This window comes from Pyxicephalus adspersus, chromosome Z (assembly GCF_032062135.1).
Source record: "Pyxicephalus adspersus chromosome Z, UCB_Pads_2.0, whole genome shotgun sequence".
NCBI classification, from domain to species: Eukaryota; Metazoa; Chordata; class Amphibia; order Anura; family Pyxicephalidae; genus Pyxicephalus; species Pyxicephalus adspersus.
The window spans coordinates 43,746,745-43,764,168 of NC_092871.1; the positions used below are offsets into that span (position 1 = coordinate 43,746,745).

Consider the following 17,424-nt stretch of genomic DNA (forward strand, 5'->3'; position numbering starts at 1 on the left):
CAAGCACTTACCACCTGTTACCAATCCTAGGTGCCAAGCACTTACCACCTGTTACCAATCCTAGGTGCCAAGCACTTACCACCTGTTACCAATCCTAGGTGCCCAGCACTTACCGCCTGTTACCAATCCTAGGTGCCCAGCACAGAAGGGGTAAATGTTTTTTGCTGCTAATATGAGCTAAGCCTAACTTGTTACACCACATTCATTATACTATTACACTACTACAAAGGAATAAACTCTTAAAACTTAGAACACTAGGAAGTTGGGTCACAATATAGGGCATAGGACAGTTGTGGCAAAATATATAGAATAGAAAAATTGGATATACTAATGGGGCAGGCATTACAAAGTTGTAACAAATAATTGGGAGAAGGTAGAACACTGAAAAAATAAGAGGTTACTGATTACCCATGGCATAAACAACTGGAAGCACTAAATTTGCCGTGTTTTGCCACACACCCTTTTTTACCACCCGGCTGAAAAAAATTTCTGGGGAGAACACTGATACGTGTAAGTGCAGGTAACGAGACCTTGCCCAATAACTAAGACATACAAAAAATGTACGTTTAACATTTTAGATTTTGCGTGCAAATAAAAGAAAATAACACCTACATTGACCAAACCAAAGTAATGTTCATTTATAGGAAATTGCTCCGGGCCAATCTCTTTTTCCAATGTTGAGGCACTAGTGCCCTGTAAAAGAAAAAAAATGTAAAAATGTTATTTCCTATTACAAGGTTAAAAACATGACATTGACATCTAACAAATAGAGCATACAGCTAAACATCATCACATTTTTTTTCTCAGCCTGTACACTCAGAGTACAGTCGGTTATATTGTCATCTAGGATGCTAGGAGCAAATAAAAATAAGGGATGGCACCATCTGATCGGAAAACTGCAGCACTGCTACAAAAAGATAGTAGGAACAAAAACAGCAGGTCCAACAGAATCTAAAAGATTCTAAAAGCTGTGTCTCTTGGTTTAATCAGATATAGCCAAATCAAAAATCAAGTACTGACTGCCCTAAAAGAAAAAGTTCTAAATTCCTGGCATTGGTCTGACAGATGTCCCATCAACCTAGAAAGAGTAGCAGAAGACGCCACAACACCCTTACAGTGACTATTAGGGTAAATAAAGAATTAATTCTGTAAAATGACGAAGTGGCTCGCAGCTAGACACTGAATGCCTCTAAAGTGTATGGGGTAATTTGCTTAGGATGAATCTACGTTTTAGGAATACCTTGTAAGAATAAGAAGTGAGGTTTACAGTACAGAGCTGCTAACTTGGATACTCTATAAGCTAAATTCAAGGCAACCGTTTGGACCAGAGACAGTAAGGGGATTTTCCCAATACACTCAGTTGGTGCTTTTGTAGAACTGCAAGAACTTGGTCACACGTGGAGAAATAACACGTGTGACCTCCTGTATAAAGTAATGGCAAGTTGCCAGTGGGTGCTAAAAAGAAATGGCTAAAGAAAAACCTGTCTCCTGATAGTGCTTGGTATATAAAAGTAAGATTCCTGCTTATTAGAAAAGCATGGGGATAAACTCCTAAGGGCTAATGCCATCAGCAAAATATGGTATGAAAGTATATCTCCTTCAAAGTAGACTTCTGAGCCAGTAACATTCTAGAAATGACTGACTACGATAAACTTGTCTTCTAACCACTTGGGCCTAAACACCTATGTCATTAAGGCAAGTGATTGAGAAACCAGATGTAGGACTGGTTGATTAGGTAGACATCACTGGAATGCTTTACAGCTTGATCCTGTCAAGAAGTCTTGGTAAAAAAAAAAAAAAAAAAAAAAAAGCACTCCCAATGCCTTTTTTGATGCTTCTTAAGATGATGCATTCAGTGAAGAAATGGCTTGATAGTCAACAGTTGCAGAACACTAAGACTAAAAGACAAGTTTCCTACTTGATCAGTGTCCCTACACTAACCAACCTCCCCCAGACAGACCCACATCCACCAATAAAGTCTGCTACCAAAGGGGAAGAAAGGACATTCTATAGGCTGTGGGAGTGAACATATGGTATAGATATCAGCTAATTGATCATTTCTTAGGAAAAATAAGCAGGTAACTCTTGTATGGCAGAGGGAAACCCTTTGCAAGGATACATATTTTCCCTGGAATTCAGCTTCCATAACAAGTCAAATTCAGTATTCGTTTTTCCATATGAGAACTTTCCCTATTATATCATTATGGTTATGCAAAGGACAGCTAAGTTAAAATCATCAGTCATAAGATTGAATTTTAATCAATACGTGTGTTCTTCTGTGGATAAAATGGACAAATGTAGACAAAAAGTTTAAAAATGTACATATACCTAAAAAACAGGAATATGATTTGTATCCTATACTGGTAAAATAAAATGTGCACACCATACCAGTTAAAGAACAGGGGTCAGTTATTCAAGTAAAAGGTATTCCAGTAAATGCAGAAGGAAGAGTTGTTCTGTATCTGCTACTCCGAGTTCAGATATACTGTTTCTAAATACATATAAACACAGATATATCTAGAAGACAGTCTTGAGCTGCAACACATGCAAGATAAGAATTCATTACGTTACACCTGACCTTTGTACAAGCATACAACGTCAGATCTATGGACTTAATATACCACAACGGGTACAATTTACAAGCACCACCAATGTAAAATGAGGCAGTGTTGTGTCGTGTCACACTGAAACACTAAGGAAGAATAGTGGATGTACTCCATTGCCTAAAATATACTATTACTACAACTGTACTATGAGAAGGCAACACCAAAGAACTCAGAAAAGAAAATCTACATCTTTAAATAAGTTTTTACATTCCAAGGGACTCGAGGTCCCGACATGGCTGAGCTTCATCTCCAGTTTCACTGTACTCCAAAATTTTTATTCAAGCTACCCATGCAAATTATATGGAAATTGTGGGAAAAATTAATCTGTAATTGTACAAACTGTGACTGACATAGCAATTGGGCAGGTACGGGTATTCTATCTCAGAAAGAACATCACCTGCCCTTCAATAAAGGACCTGCCGGATTGCACATTTTTAAGTAGGGGTTTAGTTCCACTTGAAAGGGTTTGGTTCCACTACACCTAAGGTGTAGTGGCTGTATTAGCTTCCATTTTACAGGCCAAGAACATTTAGGCTAGTAACCAAAATACCAATGATTTTGAAGAAACCCCCCCCCCCCATGCCCCATATAACAACAGATAAATAAAGGCAGATATTTGAAATCCAGCCCAGGAGGGACAACTATGGCTCCCTCCAGAGATAAAGTGAGCATAGCCACTCGGGGGCAAGAAGTGTGTTTTTCACAGGATAACAAGGTGACACTAAAAGAGGAAAAAGCCTGAAAAGAATATTGATGCCACCTTGCCAAAGGACTGGTAAGCTTATATTTTTGTTCCAGGGCAAAGACATTTTTAATGCGTCCGCTACGAGGGAATAAACAAACAGAACCAACAAATTGTTTCGACAGGCAAAATATGGTCCAACAAAAAGTAGCTCCAGTTCTAATAACCAGAAACCAGTGGCGATAAAGACAGAATAGGAGCACAGAGCCTCCTGAGATACCCAGGTCACGTATTCCAGGAGTTTCTGGCTGCTTCTTCTTCAACGGAGAAAAGAAATACCACTCTTACATGCACAGTGAGAACAGCATTTTTTCCTTATATGTACAGCAGGCTATGTCACCCAGTCTTGCCCCTGCACAATGCCAGATAAGGGGACGTAAGCAGAAGCAGAATAAAGAAGATAACCTGGTGCTTTCTCCTTGGATGACGGAGTACAGGACTTGTATAGAGATATAAAAAAAAAAATTTAAAAGACAAAAACTGTTGACTGCTGATGCAGGCCTTAAAGGAAATCATGACGACATCGAACTTTTGTTCACAGTTAAGGAAGTGAATAAGTCGAATACCCAGATTGTCTGGAAAATAAAACCATCACAACAATATTTTTAGAAGACATTTGAATTTTACTCCTGCAAATAAAAGTTGCATGGAATTCTTGAAACCTGCAAATGATGTAGCAATATATTCATAACTAATATCTCACACCTCCACTCACATCGAGCAGAGAGCTCCACAGACTTTGCATGCTAAAGCTGTCTGACAGGGATGTTTTTCCACATTAATGGCATGATTCTGTACAGGTCATGGAATTAATGAAAAGGCTGGCGGAGCAGCACAAAGTATGGTGTGCAGCATGGCTGTACCACCTACTACTAAAGTAAAATACTAGGGTGCCATTCTTAATGAATTATTATCATCATGTCACACAGGAATTGTGCGCTATGGTAATGCGGTGACTGCAAAGTGGGCCTTGTTAAAATGGTTTTTATTATATGTAATCTCAAATCACAGTTCTAAAGGGAGGCTAAATGCAACAGAAAAAAAAAAAGAAGCAACAAATATGATACTTGTAGAAAATGTCAGGAAAGTGAACTTTTAAAGTATAGCACTTTTCATTTTCTGTTAGAAAAAAACTATGGTACAGTTTCAGCTGCATTGTATGATGTCTAAGCAAGATGATTCATTTTAAGCAATTTCTAAACAAACCAAATTGTTTGTATCACTAATTTTGCCAAAGAGACAAAAACTGAACGGCTGATGTTTTTTGAGGGATGTTAAGAGTAAAGTGCCCAGACTGATTACCAATCTAAAAAAGTCCACCACAAGTCACATCTTAGCGTGTAAGCCTCATTCACACTTCCGAGCACACGTTGAAGCAAACATTTAAACGCATTTACTCTGGACCGCAACACAAACAGCACAAAAAAAAAAAAAAACACGCATTGGTTTTACTGTTTTGAAAAAAAAAAAGTCAGTTGATTAACTTTGAATGGCCATATTATTTATAATATATATATATATATTACACATAAAGTATATAAAATATACTTACCTTTTCCTGTTTTTTTTTTTCTTTTGTGGCTAAGCAAAGGTGTGCTTCCAATGAGATCCTGGGAATGATGAGCATACAAGATCATGTGAGAAGCTCCTGCTATGTACTGAGGTATCATCTCTCAAGGTTTAGGTTACTTAGCATTGCCCGAGAGTTTGTCTGGAAAGACAGCAACCGGACACTCTGCAGTACAGAACCCAGCAGGAAGGCAGGTACATGCACATTTGTACCTTAAGTAAATTTGTATCTACCTCAGTACAGACTTAGGGAGAAAGAAAGGTTTTTTGATTAATGTAACTTGACAATTGTACAAAGTACAGGTTGACAATCAAAAATCCGGCAACCTCTGGACCTGAGTGCCGGATTTTCGAAAACTCTGGATTTTTTAAAATGGTATACTTCCCTCCATACACAGGCCAGCCTTCCTCCTGCAGCAGCGTGGACATCTGGCACAGTTCCAGGGAGCAGGCAGCAGGGACGTCTCAATGCGTATTTAGTTTAGCAAGCAAGACCTAACACAACTGTTTCAGCAGAACAGCGCCACGAAAATATTAGTGGCCAAACAGTGTACTGCAGTCCCTGTATTGAAAATGCGATCCGAAAATAATGCCGGGGAAACTGAAGGAACCGGATTATCGATGGCCGGATTTCTGATTGTCAACCTGTACTTATAAACATCATATCTCTCCACTCAAAGATGCTTTATGATGGATGAGTTTCTTCATTTATGTATTTGATTCACAATATAATGTGTCCTAGGCAAGTTTATCATTTGTTAGAAGTAAAAAATAACAATAAAATATATATATATATATATTTAATGAATAATCAAGGACATTCCTTATGTCAGGGAAACAGTTCCCACATGTAGAGCAATTTTAGACATAATAACGTCTTTATTAAGAAGAAATAAAGGAGACCTACGATAGTAACAATAATACATAAATAGTCACAACAGTGTTCTTTTATCAAATTAACAATAAATTGTTACACAATTTTTTAAATATACAATGAACACACGACTCAATTCAAAAGAGAGATCGCTCTCCATTCTCAGACTCTTTACCATGACTATGGGTTCCCATACACTGAGTGGTGAGCGTGGAAGACACAGAAAAACCTCCGCCCTGTGAGAGGAAACGAGTCGAAATTACCCATAGTCATGGTGAAGAGTCTGGGAATGGAGAACAATATCTCTCTTGAATTGAGTCAAGTAAGTTCATTGTATATAAAAAATGTGTAACAATGTATCGCCAATTTGACAACATTTTTATTAATGTTTATTATTGTTACAAATGTAGGTTTCCTATATATTCGCCAGAGGAAGCAGACACATTAATCTGTGAAACATGTCAAGTTTTCAAGAATCTGAGACTTCATATAATTATTTAACACCGTTTATAAGACTTTATAGTTGTTTAGAAAAAGTTGAATAAAGCATTGTCGACATTCTAAAGTGTTGTAATAATTGTAAGCTGTATACTGTACAAGAAATAATAGTTGGTTGGGGTATAGAAATTTAAGTGAGATACACAGCAAGTCCACTAGCTAATAAACATGTATGTGTGGACTGTTGGTCTTTTTTGGGGATTTTGTGGTAAAAGGGTTTTATTGTTGAATTTTTTGAAAAATTATTAATAAAGTTTAATGCTTTTTATATACAGATGGTAATGATAATTGGAAATAATTATTGTTCTATTGCCTTTTTCTTTGACTAAATTACTATTTTTCTCTGGGGGGATCCCTTTTGGGTTTGTATCTCTATAGAAAAATGCAGACCTAGTTTTCTCTGGCTAAGCTTGCCATAGCAGCCATACTGTCAGTAAAGCAGAATGTGTATGGAAGCAACAAACAATTTTAATTATTACCTTAACCACAAACACTGCTGCAGACAGCTCACTCACTGTTGAGCAATAGAATCCATTCCTTTTTCAGCTCCTGGGGATACTGCTTGTTAAGCCTGATAATTAAGATTATTTTAACTCTATGCAAACAAATTGCTGGAGAAGGTTAAGAGCAGTAATTGTACATAAGCTGATGGAATTATCTGGATAGATCAGCATAGATAATTTTGTTCTCTTGAAGCTGGTTAGGTATCAGATATTATTCTAATTTTATTTAGGTTCTTTCTCTCTGTTCCTCTGCAACAAAAAAATACATTTAAAATAATAAAATAATGGTGCTTTGGTATCTGGAAAGCATAGGAACACAACACATTGAGCCCGATTTATTAAAGCTCTCTGAGGCTGCAGAGGATACACTTTCATCAGTGAAGCTGGGTCATCCAGAAAACCTGGAATGGATTTCTTAAGTCATTTGCTATTTGTTAGCAAATGTTTTGGATCCTGGACCAGATCCATTGTGGGTTTGCTGGATCACCCAGTTTCACGGATGAAAGTGTATTCTCTCCAGTCTTTGAGAGCGTTAATAAATCAGGCTGAATGTGTGAGCACTGACACCCTAGGCCAGGAATTGTGTTACAGACAGTATCACCAAATAATAAAAAAGCAAGTCTTGCAGCCACCACATCTAATCATCAGTAAGCTATCATAATTTGCATTACAGTTTTGGTTAGGTTTGGATACAAATATTACTGCCGTGAATAAAAACTGCCCCATGCATTTTGGTAGCACGTCATCAAGCTAGCTAATGCAAGAACAATATTTTTGGGAGGGTATAAAAAAAATACAGGCGGTTACTGCAGAAAGGGATGTTCCTTCTGAAATAACTGTTCTTACCTGCCTGATCACTACACATGTGTTAGGAATGAATGCACGTGCCTGCACGGGCATTATGTTATCATACAGTATATTAAAACAGCCACATGAGAGCCTATGTGACACGATCCAATCCAACTGGAGAGTGTTGTCACCTGTAGGTGCCTGAACCTTCTCAGAAGTATTGCAAAGTATTTAAATAAATCTTAAATAACTTTTATAATATATGATTTACTTTTAAAAACACTTTAAAAATGGTAAAGCCTATATGAGCTTTACAGATTGGGATTACAAATACTTACAATATACGCCGATACAGTTTTTTTCTGTAGAGGCCGAAAACACATAGATGAGAAGTGAGCAAGCATCACTCGACATCCGGAGCAAAACAAACTTGTGAATTAAATTTCCTAATACATAAAAGCAATATCAGGGGCATAAGGAATGCCCATGGTGCGCTTCTTGTCATGAAGCTCAGAATGCCATGATAGCAGCAACCTCTCAGGACCCTTACTACTCTCCTCATAGATTAGTATTGTGGTAGATTCTGTGTTCCAGCCCGTGTCACAGATGGCTTATACAACTAATGCAAATCAATCACATCTACATGCAAGGAAGGAACTATTTTCCTATGAAAATATCACTGGGGACAGCTGTGTTTATAGGGATCTGCTGTACATTACACAGCCTAGATCATGTTACAGGATTCAAGAACTTCAGGCAGCAGATCATAAGCACAAATTCAAGCTACTTTTAAAAATTTTTAATTACTATAAAAAAAAAAAAAAAACTATTTCCAGATTCAAATACCCATTGTGTAAATACAGGACCTCACAAAAACAGACAGAGGTCTTAAAACTACTCACCATCTACAAAACCACGGTGGAGAGCGGAGAGAGAAACCCAGCGGGGTGCCGCTTCGTTGTCCTCCCCCCTCAATAGATCAGACCGGTGTTGTTTGTACAGCACTCGTTCATGCATCATTTAGTCTTTTGTCCTTGGAAAGGATCGTGAAAGATCCTTTCCTACGACAATTATTGAACGTGTGTACCCAGCCTTGGTCTCTGTTAAGATCCATTTCCATAGTTGCTGCACACGTAATAAGCGATAACATCAACAATTTGATGGCTTCAAAGATCCCTGAGAGCTGACATAAGAAAACACTGACAACTGTGATTTTATCACCAGATAGGATAGCATACAGCCTATACTGGGCATGCACCAGTAAGCAGAATGTAAATGAAAACACAGCAGATGCCATTATGTTTAGGGATTTAAAAACATTTAATGTACATTAACGTTTAGGGTCAGTATCTGCCATGTTCCCTACTTTAAATTACTATAAAATAAACAAGTTATGGGGTTCCTTATAATAGTTGCAGCAAATGTGTAGAACTGGAGACTTAGACCCACTCTTTGAACTATTACAAATTAACACCTATAACCTAAAATTCACAATGGACTTTAACCAACGACAGGTACTGATCCTGGACTTTTATAATAAAATGACACCAGGTGGTCAAAAAAGTATTATGTTTTTTAGAAAAGAGACAGAAGGAAACACCATACTGCACACCAGGAGCGCTCATCCAGAACCTTTTAAGCAAAGTATCCCTTTTAGCCAATACTGGTGGCTAAAAAGAAACTGTACTCCTCTACAAGACTTCAAATATGAGGCACAAGCTTTGAAATCTAGGTTACAGAGGGGTTACAGTAAAACACTATTGAAGAAAGCATATCAAAAAGCTGAGGCTATGAACAGAAAAACATATTCATTCTCCAACAAAAATTTCAGACCTCTGAAGAACCAACCAGAATTATCACTACATTCAACAAACATCATCAAATGTTATCCAATGTCTTAACCAAACATTGGAGGATCTTGACAAGTGATCCTAAAACCGCCAAATTTCCCCTTTCCCATCCAAGTATCACATATCGTAAATCCCGTCTCTGAAAAACACTCTAGTCACTACTCGAATCATTCCTAAAGGCATTCACTGAAAACACGCCTGGCACAATGTCCTTGGATTCAGGAACGACAAAGCGTTACACTTCCCAATAAACAACAACACCGTTTGCACAAACATGTGGACTGCTTCTCTACAGGTGTGATCTATTTGATCACCTGTAGATGCGGCAGCTACCATGTAGGTAAAACTAAGAATCTATGAGCACATTTATTTGATCAACACAGGGAAAATGACTACACCTGTCAGTTTCCATTTAGATACTAGACATGACTTTGACACTAGCTTTTTTAAGTTTTCTGCATTGGAATGTATCTTCCCTAATCCCAGGGGAGGGGATATTAACAAAACCTTACTTAAACATGAAACAAAATGGATTTTTCTGTTAAATGCTACTGTCCCTTCTGGTTTGATTGACCTATTCTAATTTAAACCTTACTTATAATATCTAATAATAGGACAAATCAGATTTATTCTTTCACCACCAGTATAGTTAAGATCTTCATTTTACATATCATTTCTCGATTTCTGTCGATTATTAGAATACAGGTATATTCATATCTATATTTTGTATTTCTCTATATTCTATTTTATTATTATGCATGCCTATTCACAATGTCTTTTATATCTTTTTTACTACTTGGGTCTGTTACACATATGTACAGCACAGTACATTTTTTAGTATACGTGGACATGTTTATATTGCCCGTCAATATTGACGGCTTTATATGTTTTATATATATATATATATATATATATATATATATTTTTTATTACTATAAAATACTTTCACTTTCCTTGTTACACATTGTTTGATATGTACATACATATTGAATAATAATGTATAGACCAAATAATTTCATGGGTATCACTAACCTTTTATCAAATCACTTGGATCATGGATGGCTTGTTTCTCTACTTCAATTTAAATATTTGGTATTTTTCCTTTCATAAAACCAACTCCTTTTTTATTAATTTATTTATTATCTATTCTTTACTTCTCCAAGTGTCTCTATAGACCTCTGATAAGTGGCCTAATACTGCTTCTAGAGGACCCCAACTGTTCCTCTTCTGTGGGAACAGCTAATCATATGGGAATTTAACTTTCACTTTCCATAGGTACGTTATTTCTATTTCCCCAGTACTTTTAATATTTCACTACCAGTACCCCCCTATTGATGGAACTAAGCACTTACAATTTCTTAACATTGATATGTTTTATAGCCAGATACCTGGATTTTTAGTTCTAATACCATCCCTTCCAACTTGGCCCCAAACCTTTCACCGTTTTCAAACACGCATATCAAGTTTTTTTTAAAGAACCAAATATCCAATAAGTCTTTTATTTTTTATGTCTTCCTCTAATCATGCCCAAATGTTTCAAAAATCCCTCATTCACAATTATTTTTAGTCTGTGCAGGAATCCACATGGGGATCTATATTTATTATATTTAGGAAAGGCTATTTATTTTCAGCCTTTTCACTAATAATTCCTCAACTTCAGTCACTCGCTACTATAGAGAGGTACCCCTCTCTATTCTATTTTATTTTAATATCCCTAAAGGAAGCGATTATAGTATTACATATAATTCCCACACAAAATAAATGATATACCTTTACCTAAATTAAATAAAGTACATTTCCTACATGGATGACATTGTCCTTTAGTGGAGCTTCATACCAGTCCTTGACTTGAGTATTGTACTTCCACAACACACATTGATGAAGTAAGTTTTCTTAAATTACCCACTCAGACACCTAGACTTACCTTTTCACAAGACTTAACACATTTACTAGTGTGGAAGCCGCCAGGTTCTTACACAGATCCCAGTTTTCTCTTTTTTTTATCACACAATCACTGTAGTATAGAATAAACCTTTGCCTGTTGCTAAATATGACCTTAATATTATATTTAATAATTAATTAATATTAATTAAATTTGTTAGAACTATCATGGATTGAGCTAACTTGTAATTGTCATATTGTTTTTTTTTTGATTAGCCTAACAATTACTTATCCTTTGACTAAATCCATTACATGGATTGTTGTTTATTAGTTCCCCTTATAGGTGTCTTTCCCATCCCCTGAAGAAGCCCCCTCCAGGGCGAAACGCATCAGGTATGCAACAAGACACTCTTAATTGTTTAATTTATGTCAGAATACTTATCTAGTTGGACTATGTATAGTATTATGTATACAGTAGTGTCACATTGTTTTTGTGCACTTTTGTAATTTTTATTTTGTTTAATACGGTTTTTGACCATTGCCACAAAAAGCCTTCTTTTCCTATGATTTATCCAGTACTAGATGGCTTAGCCAGGTGGTATTTTGTACACAATTCACACTGACCCTCTCCCCAAATTAGTATACATACCACTACCCAAGTATCTGAGGTGAGGGTGAGGTCACAAAATGTAAGACAGTTTTACTCTCCAGTATCTAACAAAAACAGCAGGATAAATTTTGGTTGGGTGAACCATTAAATAAATGCAAGAACAGTAATCGGCATTGTGTTTTACGTCATAGGAGCTAAAGGATATCTGATATTAAAATACTTGGTGATCCAATTTCAACTGGAGATAATAATATATCATATCATATTGTATTCTATATAGTCTCTAGCGGGTAATCCAAACACTTTTTCGCTGGGAAAAGGTAAAACACGATTGGTTTTCTATGCACTACAATCCCATCTTTGCTTTATATCAAACAATGAAGTACATAATTTTGCTCCCCAAGTCCTGCCATGCGCAGAAGACAACAGTCCAAAGGCATAAATCAGTCACTCTTTTCTCAAATCTTTTAAAACATTATAGCTCTACAGGGGAATCTATTCTTAATGTAGAGCAGGGGTGTCAAACTCAAATACACAGTGGGCCAAAATCAAAAACTTAAGACAAAGTTGCAGGCCAAACCTTATACTGAAATAGAACCACTACTACAATTCCCTGTGTCTATAAAACAGTCCAATGCGGGGCCACACATAGGCAGGGAGGCCGCTGGTCTATAGATGCAAGTAATGCCGGGAATGGTAGTAGTGGCGCTATTTCATAGCAGCAGTGGGCCAGCTGCAATTCATAATTAGGATTCCTTTGGGGGACAAAAAAAAAAAAGAGGTTGTGGGCCAGAGTGTAACACCTCTGATATAGAGCCTCTATTGTTGATGGAGGACTGTGACATTTAACTATTTGCTGCTATTTTTTTACATTTCCATAAAAGACCTTTAATGTTTTGACAGACAGATCAGATACACATTAGGTCCTTGATGCAGATAACTGTACTACACTGGAGAAATGTTGGACACATTTTGGGTTCATTGAAGTATAAATGAAAGTAGACAAATGCAATTTACTGCTGAGAAGCCACTGCATACAGCTGAGATAATGTCAGAGTAATTTACAGTAGCAGCTGTATCCAAATTTTTTTTTTTTTTTTTTAAGCATTGCTTTTAACAAGCAATAGAAAACTGTTGCATGCAGCATCTGTTCAATGGTAGACACCAGTACACATCCAATAAATTCCTACAAATCATTTTAATGGTTTCTATGGGGTTTTTTTCAGTGTTTTTAAGACGCAATACTCAGGAATTGTCAAAGCCCCTTTTGCAAGCGTCAGATATCAATGCTTAGGTTTCTGCAACTACTGGAGCTGAACAACTCCTACAAATGAACTCTTTATTTTCTTAGTTTAATGAATCAGCCTGCAGAGATTAATAAATTGTTACATTTTTACACGCGTATATAGGTGTGATTAGTTAATTAAACATCTTGCCATGATTGCCTGTGTGTCAGGAAGCTCTGATTACAATGTGGATATATATATATAGATTGCTAAATTTTAGGATTTTGCTTTGCTTTTTTGAGCCTTAGTACCCTTACCCCACATTAAAGACTTATTCACACCATGTTATGTGGTATATTGTGGTAACATGAATTACCACAACACAAGTTAATAGTAAATAAATGTATTAGAAGGATGTGGTGTCACTTACCCAGGGCATGCTAAGGCAAACAGCTCAGAAACACATGCCTAACAGAGCACAGCAACAAACTGTAACACACATCACCATGCTTTCTGGTACAGTGAGGGAAAGAAGATTCCCTGCTGATTTTGTACATTTGCCCTCTGACGAAGAAATGACCAGTCTATAATTGTAATGGTAGGTTTATTGTAGCTGTGAGAGACAGAATAACAACAAAAGAACCCTCAAAAATCCAGTGCTCAAAAGTCAGAGCTTGATGTGCATTGTAATGAGTGAAATAAGTATTTGATCCTCTATCAACCAGCAAGATTTCAGGCTCCCAGGTATCTTCACTGTATGCAGATAATGAGCTGAGATTAGGAGCACCCTCTGTAAGGGAGTGCTCCTAATCCAAGCTTGTTACAGTACCTTAATAAAGGACATCTGTCCACAGAAGCAATCAATCAATCGGATTCCAAACTAGCCACCATGGCCAAGACCAATGAGCTGTCTAAGGATGTCAGGGACAAGATTGTAGACCTACACAAGGCTGGACTGGGCTACAAGACTATCATCAAGCAGCTTGGTACGAAGGTGACAACAGTTGGCGCGATAATTTGCAAAATGAAGAAACGCAAAATAACTGTCAATCTCCCTCGGTCTGGGGCTCCATGCAAGATCTCCCCTCATGGAGTTGCAATGATCATGAAAATGGTGATGAAGCTACCCAGAACTAAACAGTGGGGGAACTTGTCAATGATCTCAGGGCAGCTGGGACCATAGTCACCAAGAAAACAATTGGTAACACACTGCGCCGTGAAGGCCTGAAATCTTGCAGAGCCTGCAAGGTCCCCCTGCTCAGGACAGCACATGTACAGGCCCATCTGCAGTTTGCCAATGAACATCTGAATGATCCAGAGGAGAACTGGGTGAAAATGTTGTGGTCAGATGAGACCAAAATTGAGCTCTTTGGTATCAACTCAACTCGCCGTGTTTGGAGGAGGAGGAATGCTGCTATGACCCCAAGAACACCATCCCCACCGTCAAACATGGAGGTGGATACATTATGCTTTGGGGGTGTTTTTCAGCTAAGGGGACAGGACACATTCACTGCATCGAAAAGACAATGGACGGGGCCATGTACCGTCAAAACTTGGGTGAGCACCTCCTTCCCTCAGCCAGGGCATTGACAATGGGTTGTGGGTATTCCAGCATGGCAATGACCCAAAACATACGGCCAAGGCAACAAAGGAGTGGCTTAAGAAGCACATGAAGGTCCTGGAGTGGCCTAGCTAGTCTCCAGACTAGTTGGAAACGTAAAAAAACAGATCAGTGCGTTCCAAATTGAACGGTGCAAAATGGCAACTAACATTTTTGAACGATTCAGAAGTGTTGAAGGCTGAAAAGTTACCTGGAGGATTACAGACTGATTACCCACAAAGAGGTAAATATTCACAGCATTCTGTAGCAAGAAAAATGCTTTTTATTTTCGGGGGAAGCTACGTCTCTTTGTCTATGGAAGTTTGGATCCCACGCTCTTTTGAACCGGTCTTCCAAGTAAATAGTAGCACATAGAAGAAGGATCTTTCCTGTATATTTGTCCTATATTTTATGGCATAAAGTGAACTCTGCCACTACATTACCTAGCTGCCACAGCTATGGAGCGCTAGCTAACTCCCTAGTGATCTCTCTTTCTGTAGGGTTAATCAACAAACCAAGGCATGGTGTAGACTGCATGTTAATCTATAGCCTGGTTATAATAATGGAACCAGGGTGCCCTATAGTCCATCTTCTCTTGTATGAGTCCGGCAGACAGGTGTTGGCCATCCGCATTGTTACTAATATTACTAGATTGTAAGCTCTTCGGGGCAGGGTCCTCTCCTCCTGTATCACTGTCTGTATTAGTCTGTCATTTGCAATCCCTATTTAACGTACAGCGCTGCGTAATATGTTGGCGCTATATAAATCCTGTTTAATAATAATAATAATAATAATAATAAAGAGGGATGACCTACAGAGCAGACTCATCCTCTGATCTCTGTGATCTGTGCCAGGAGTTCATCAAATCCAACTATCAGGTTGTATTCTATAAAACCTGTGAAGCTATGTACAACCTAGGACTAAAGGTGCGTACACACTTCCAATTTTTATCGTTCCAATCGAACGACGAACAATCGATTGGGCAAAAAATCGTTCGTAAAAAAGTAACCAACGACGCCGACGAACGAGGAAAGTCGCTGGAAACGAACGACCGGACCGACGGATCGGATTGGGCGACGATCGTTGAACATCGTTCGTGTGTACGGTCGTTCGGTGATCGTCCATGTTCAGAGCATGCGTGATGAACGAACGTCCGTTCACTTTACTGTCGTGCACATAGTTCCTCTATCGCTCAAACGATCGTATCTATTGTGTGTACAATATCTATGAACGATCGTGTCGTGAACTCTATGTGCAGGATCGGTGCTATACGATCGTTCATATATATTGTGCATGAACGTTCGTCGTTCGTTTTCCAACGATAATAATTGGAAGTGTGTATGTAGCTTTAGGAAAGACCCTGCTAGGTGAATACACATTGTCACCTAGTAGGGGGTCTTGTTATCCTAAGCTGGTAGAGATTGATTCCAGTGACAGACACTGTCTGTCCTTCAAGTGACAACATTGGTTGGTAGTCTGGGGATGGAGACTGATCACCAGAGAGTGAATGGGGTATATCTCTATGATATTTAGTTGTAGCCCCCAATGAAGCTGTAGTTGGAGCATTAACATGGCCGTGATGTGCTTTATATACAGAATTGTTTATGGAGGTGCTGACTGAATGAAGTTTAGCTGGCCTTGTATTCATCTGATGGAATGGCTGCAGGAAGCCTCATACTGCAATCCAAAACAGCGGCCAGACACCGACCTGTCCCACCCAGGAAATCCAGGGGTCACATGACCCGCACACACACACACAACACCACACATTCACACACAACATTACAGCACAGTCCGCTCTGCATTGTAATGGTCCCGGATAATGCTAAGTGTTCCATTTCTTCCATCAGTCGCTGCCTCTGCATTTCTTCACATTTGGATATTTAATAAATAAAATGTGACATTTTTAAATATAATTTGACAATGACAGGAAGGGTAAGAGAGGCAGCTGGTGACTGGTCCGTAGAGATGGAGGAGCTGGGTTACCTCTCCCCATTACAGGAAGGTGTGGTGGGCTGTGTCCAGGTATGGAGGTCCCCAGCACCAATCCTAGGACAGGGGGAGAGACATCATCTCCTGCCCGGGCTCCCTGTCACCCCGGCCTTCACTCACCATGGTACAGATCGAGGCGATCTTGCGGACTGTCATTAGTACGTCCATCCGCCCTCCTCCGCCGTCGCCATGATCAACCGGAGCTGGGCACCTTGACAGTTGCTGCGGAGTCCCCGGGATTGCGCTCCGCCCGCTGTTGTGCTACATTGAAACAAATCCGTCCGGAAACATGGCCGGCGGCAGGAGAGTGCCGTGAACAGTTTCCAGGCAGCAGTGAGGGAGTTAGAATGCTCTATGTTAGGTTCATGGCTGTATAGAAAAATTATTGAGGGGAAATTCTCTTTGTGAGGAGAGGGAAAAATAAAACTAAGAAAATAGGAGAGATACTAAGGGTCTGTTTATACTAAATAAAACACAAAGTTCATTTTATTTAAACTCAATTAGAAAAACATGTAAATCCTGGATGAAAGCTGTATGAATCGTGTCTGGCCGGGCATTGTTTCCTGTCAGTGATCTCCATGGCTGGGCATTGTTTCCTGTCAGTGATCACCATGGCTGGGCGTTGTTTCCTGTCAGTGATCTCCATGGCTGGGCGTTGTTTCCTGTCAGTGATCTCCATGGCCG

General features: G+C 38.6%; 1 protein-coding gene across 2 annotated transcripts in view; it reads right to left on the reverse strand.

Moving 5' to 3' along the window:
• The window catches only part of LOC140343258 (ubiquitin carboxyl-terminal hydrolase 12-like), a 32,092-nt gene extending 15,079 nt beyond the window's left edge, over nt 1–17,013 (reverse strand). The window contains exons 1-2 of one of the 2 annotated variants that reach the window (XM_072429851.1): nt 16,861–17,013; nt 613–693 (exon numbers count right to left, since the gene is read on the reverse strand). In XM_072429851.1, the coding sequence (XP_072285952.1) occupies nt 613–693; nt 16,861–16,908 (129 nt within the window). In that variant the 5' untranslated portion in view covers nt 16,909–17,013. The remainder of the gene's footprint in view (nt 1–612; nt 694–16,860) is intronic. The other variant, XM_072429852.1, reaches the window with a different exon arrangement.
• Nucleotides 17,014–17,424: the final 411 nt, after the last annotated feature.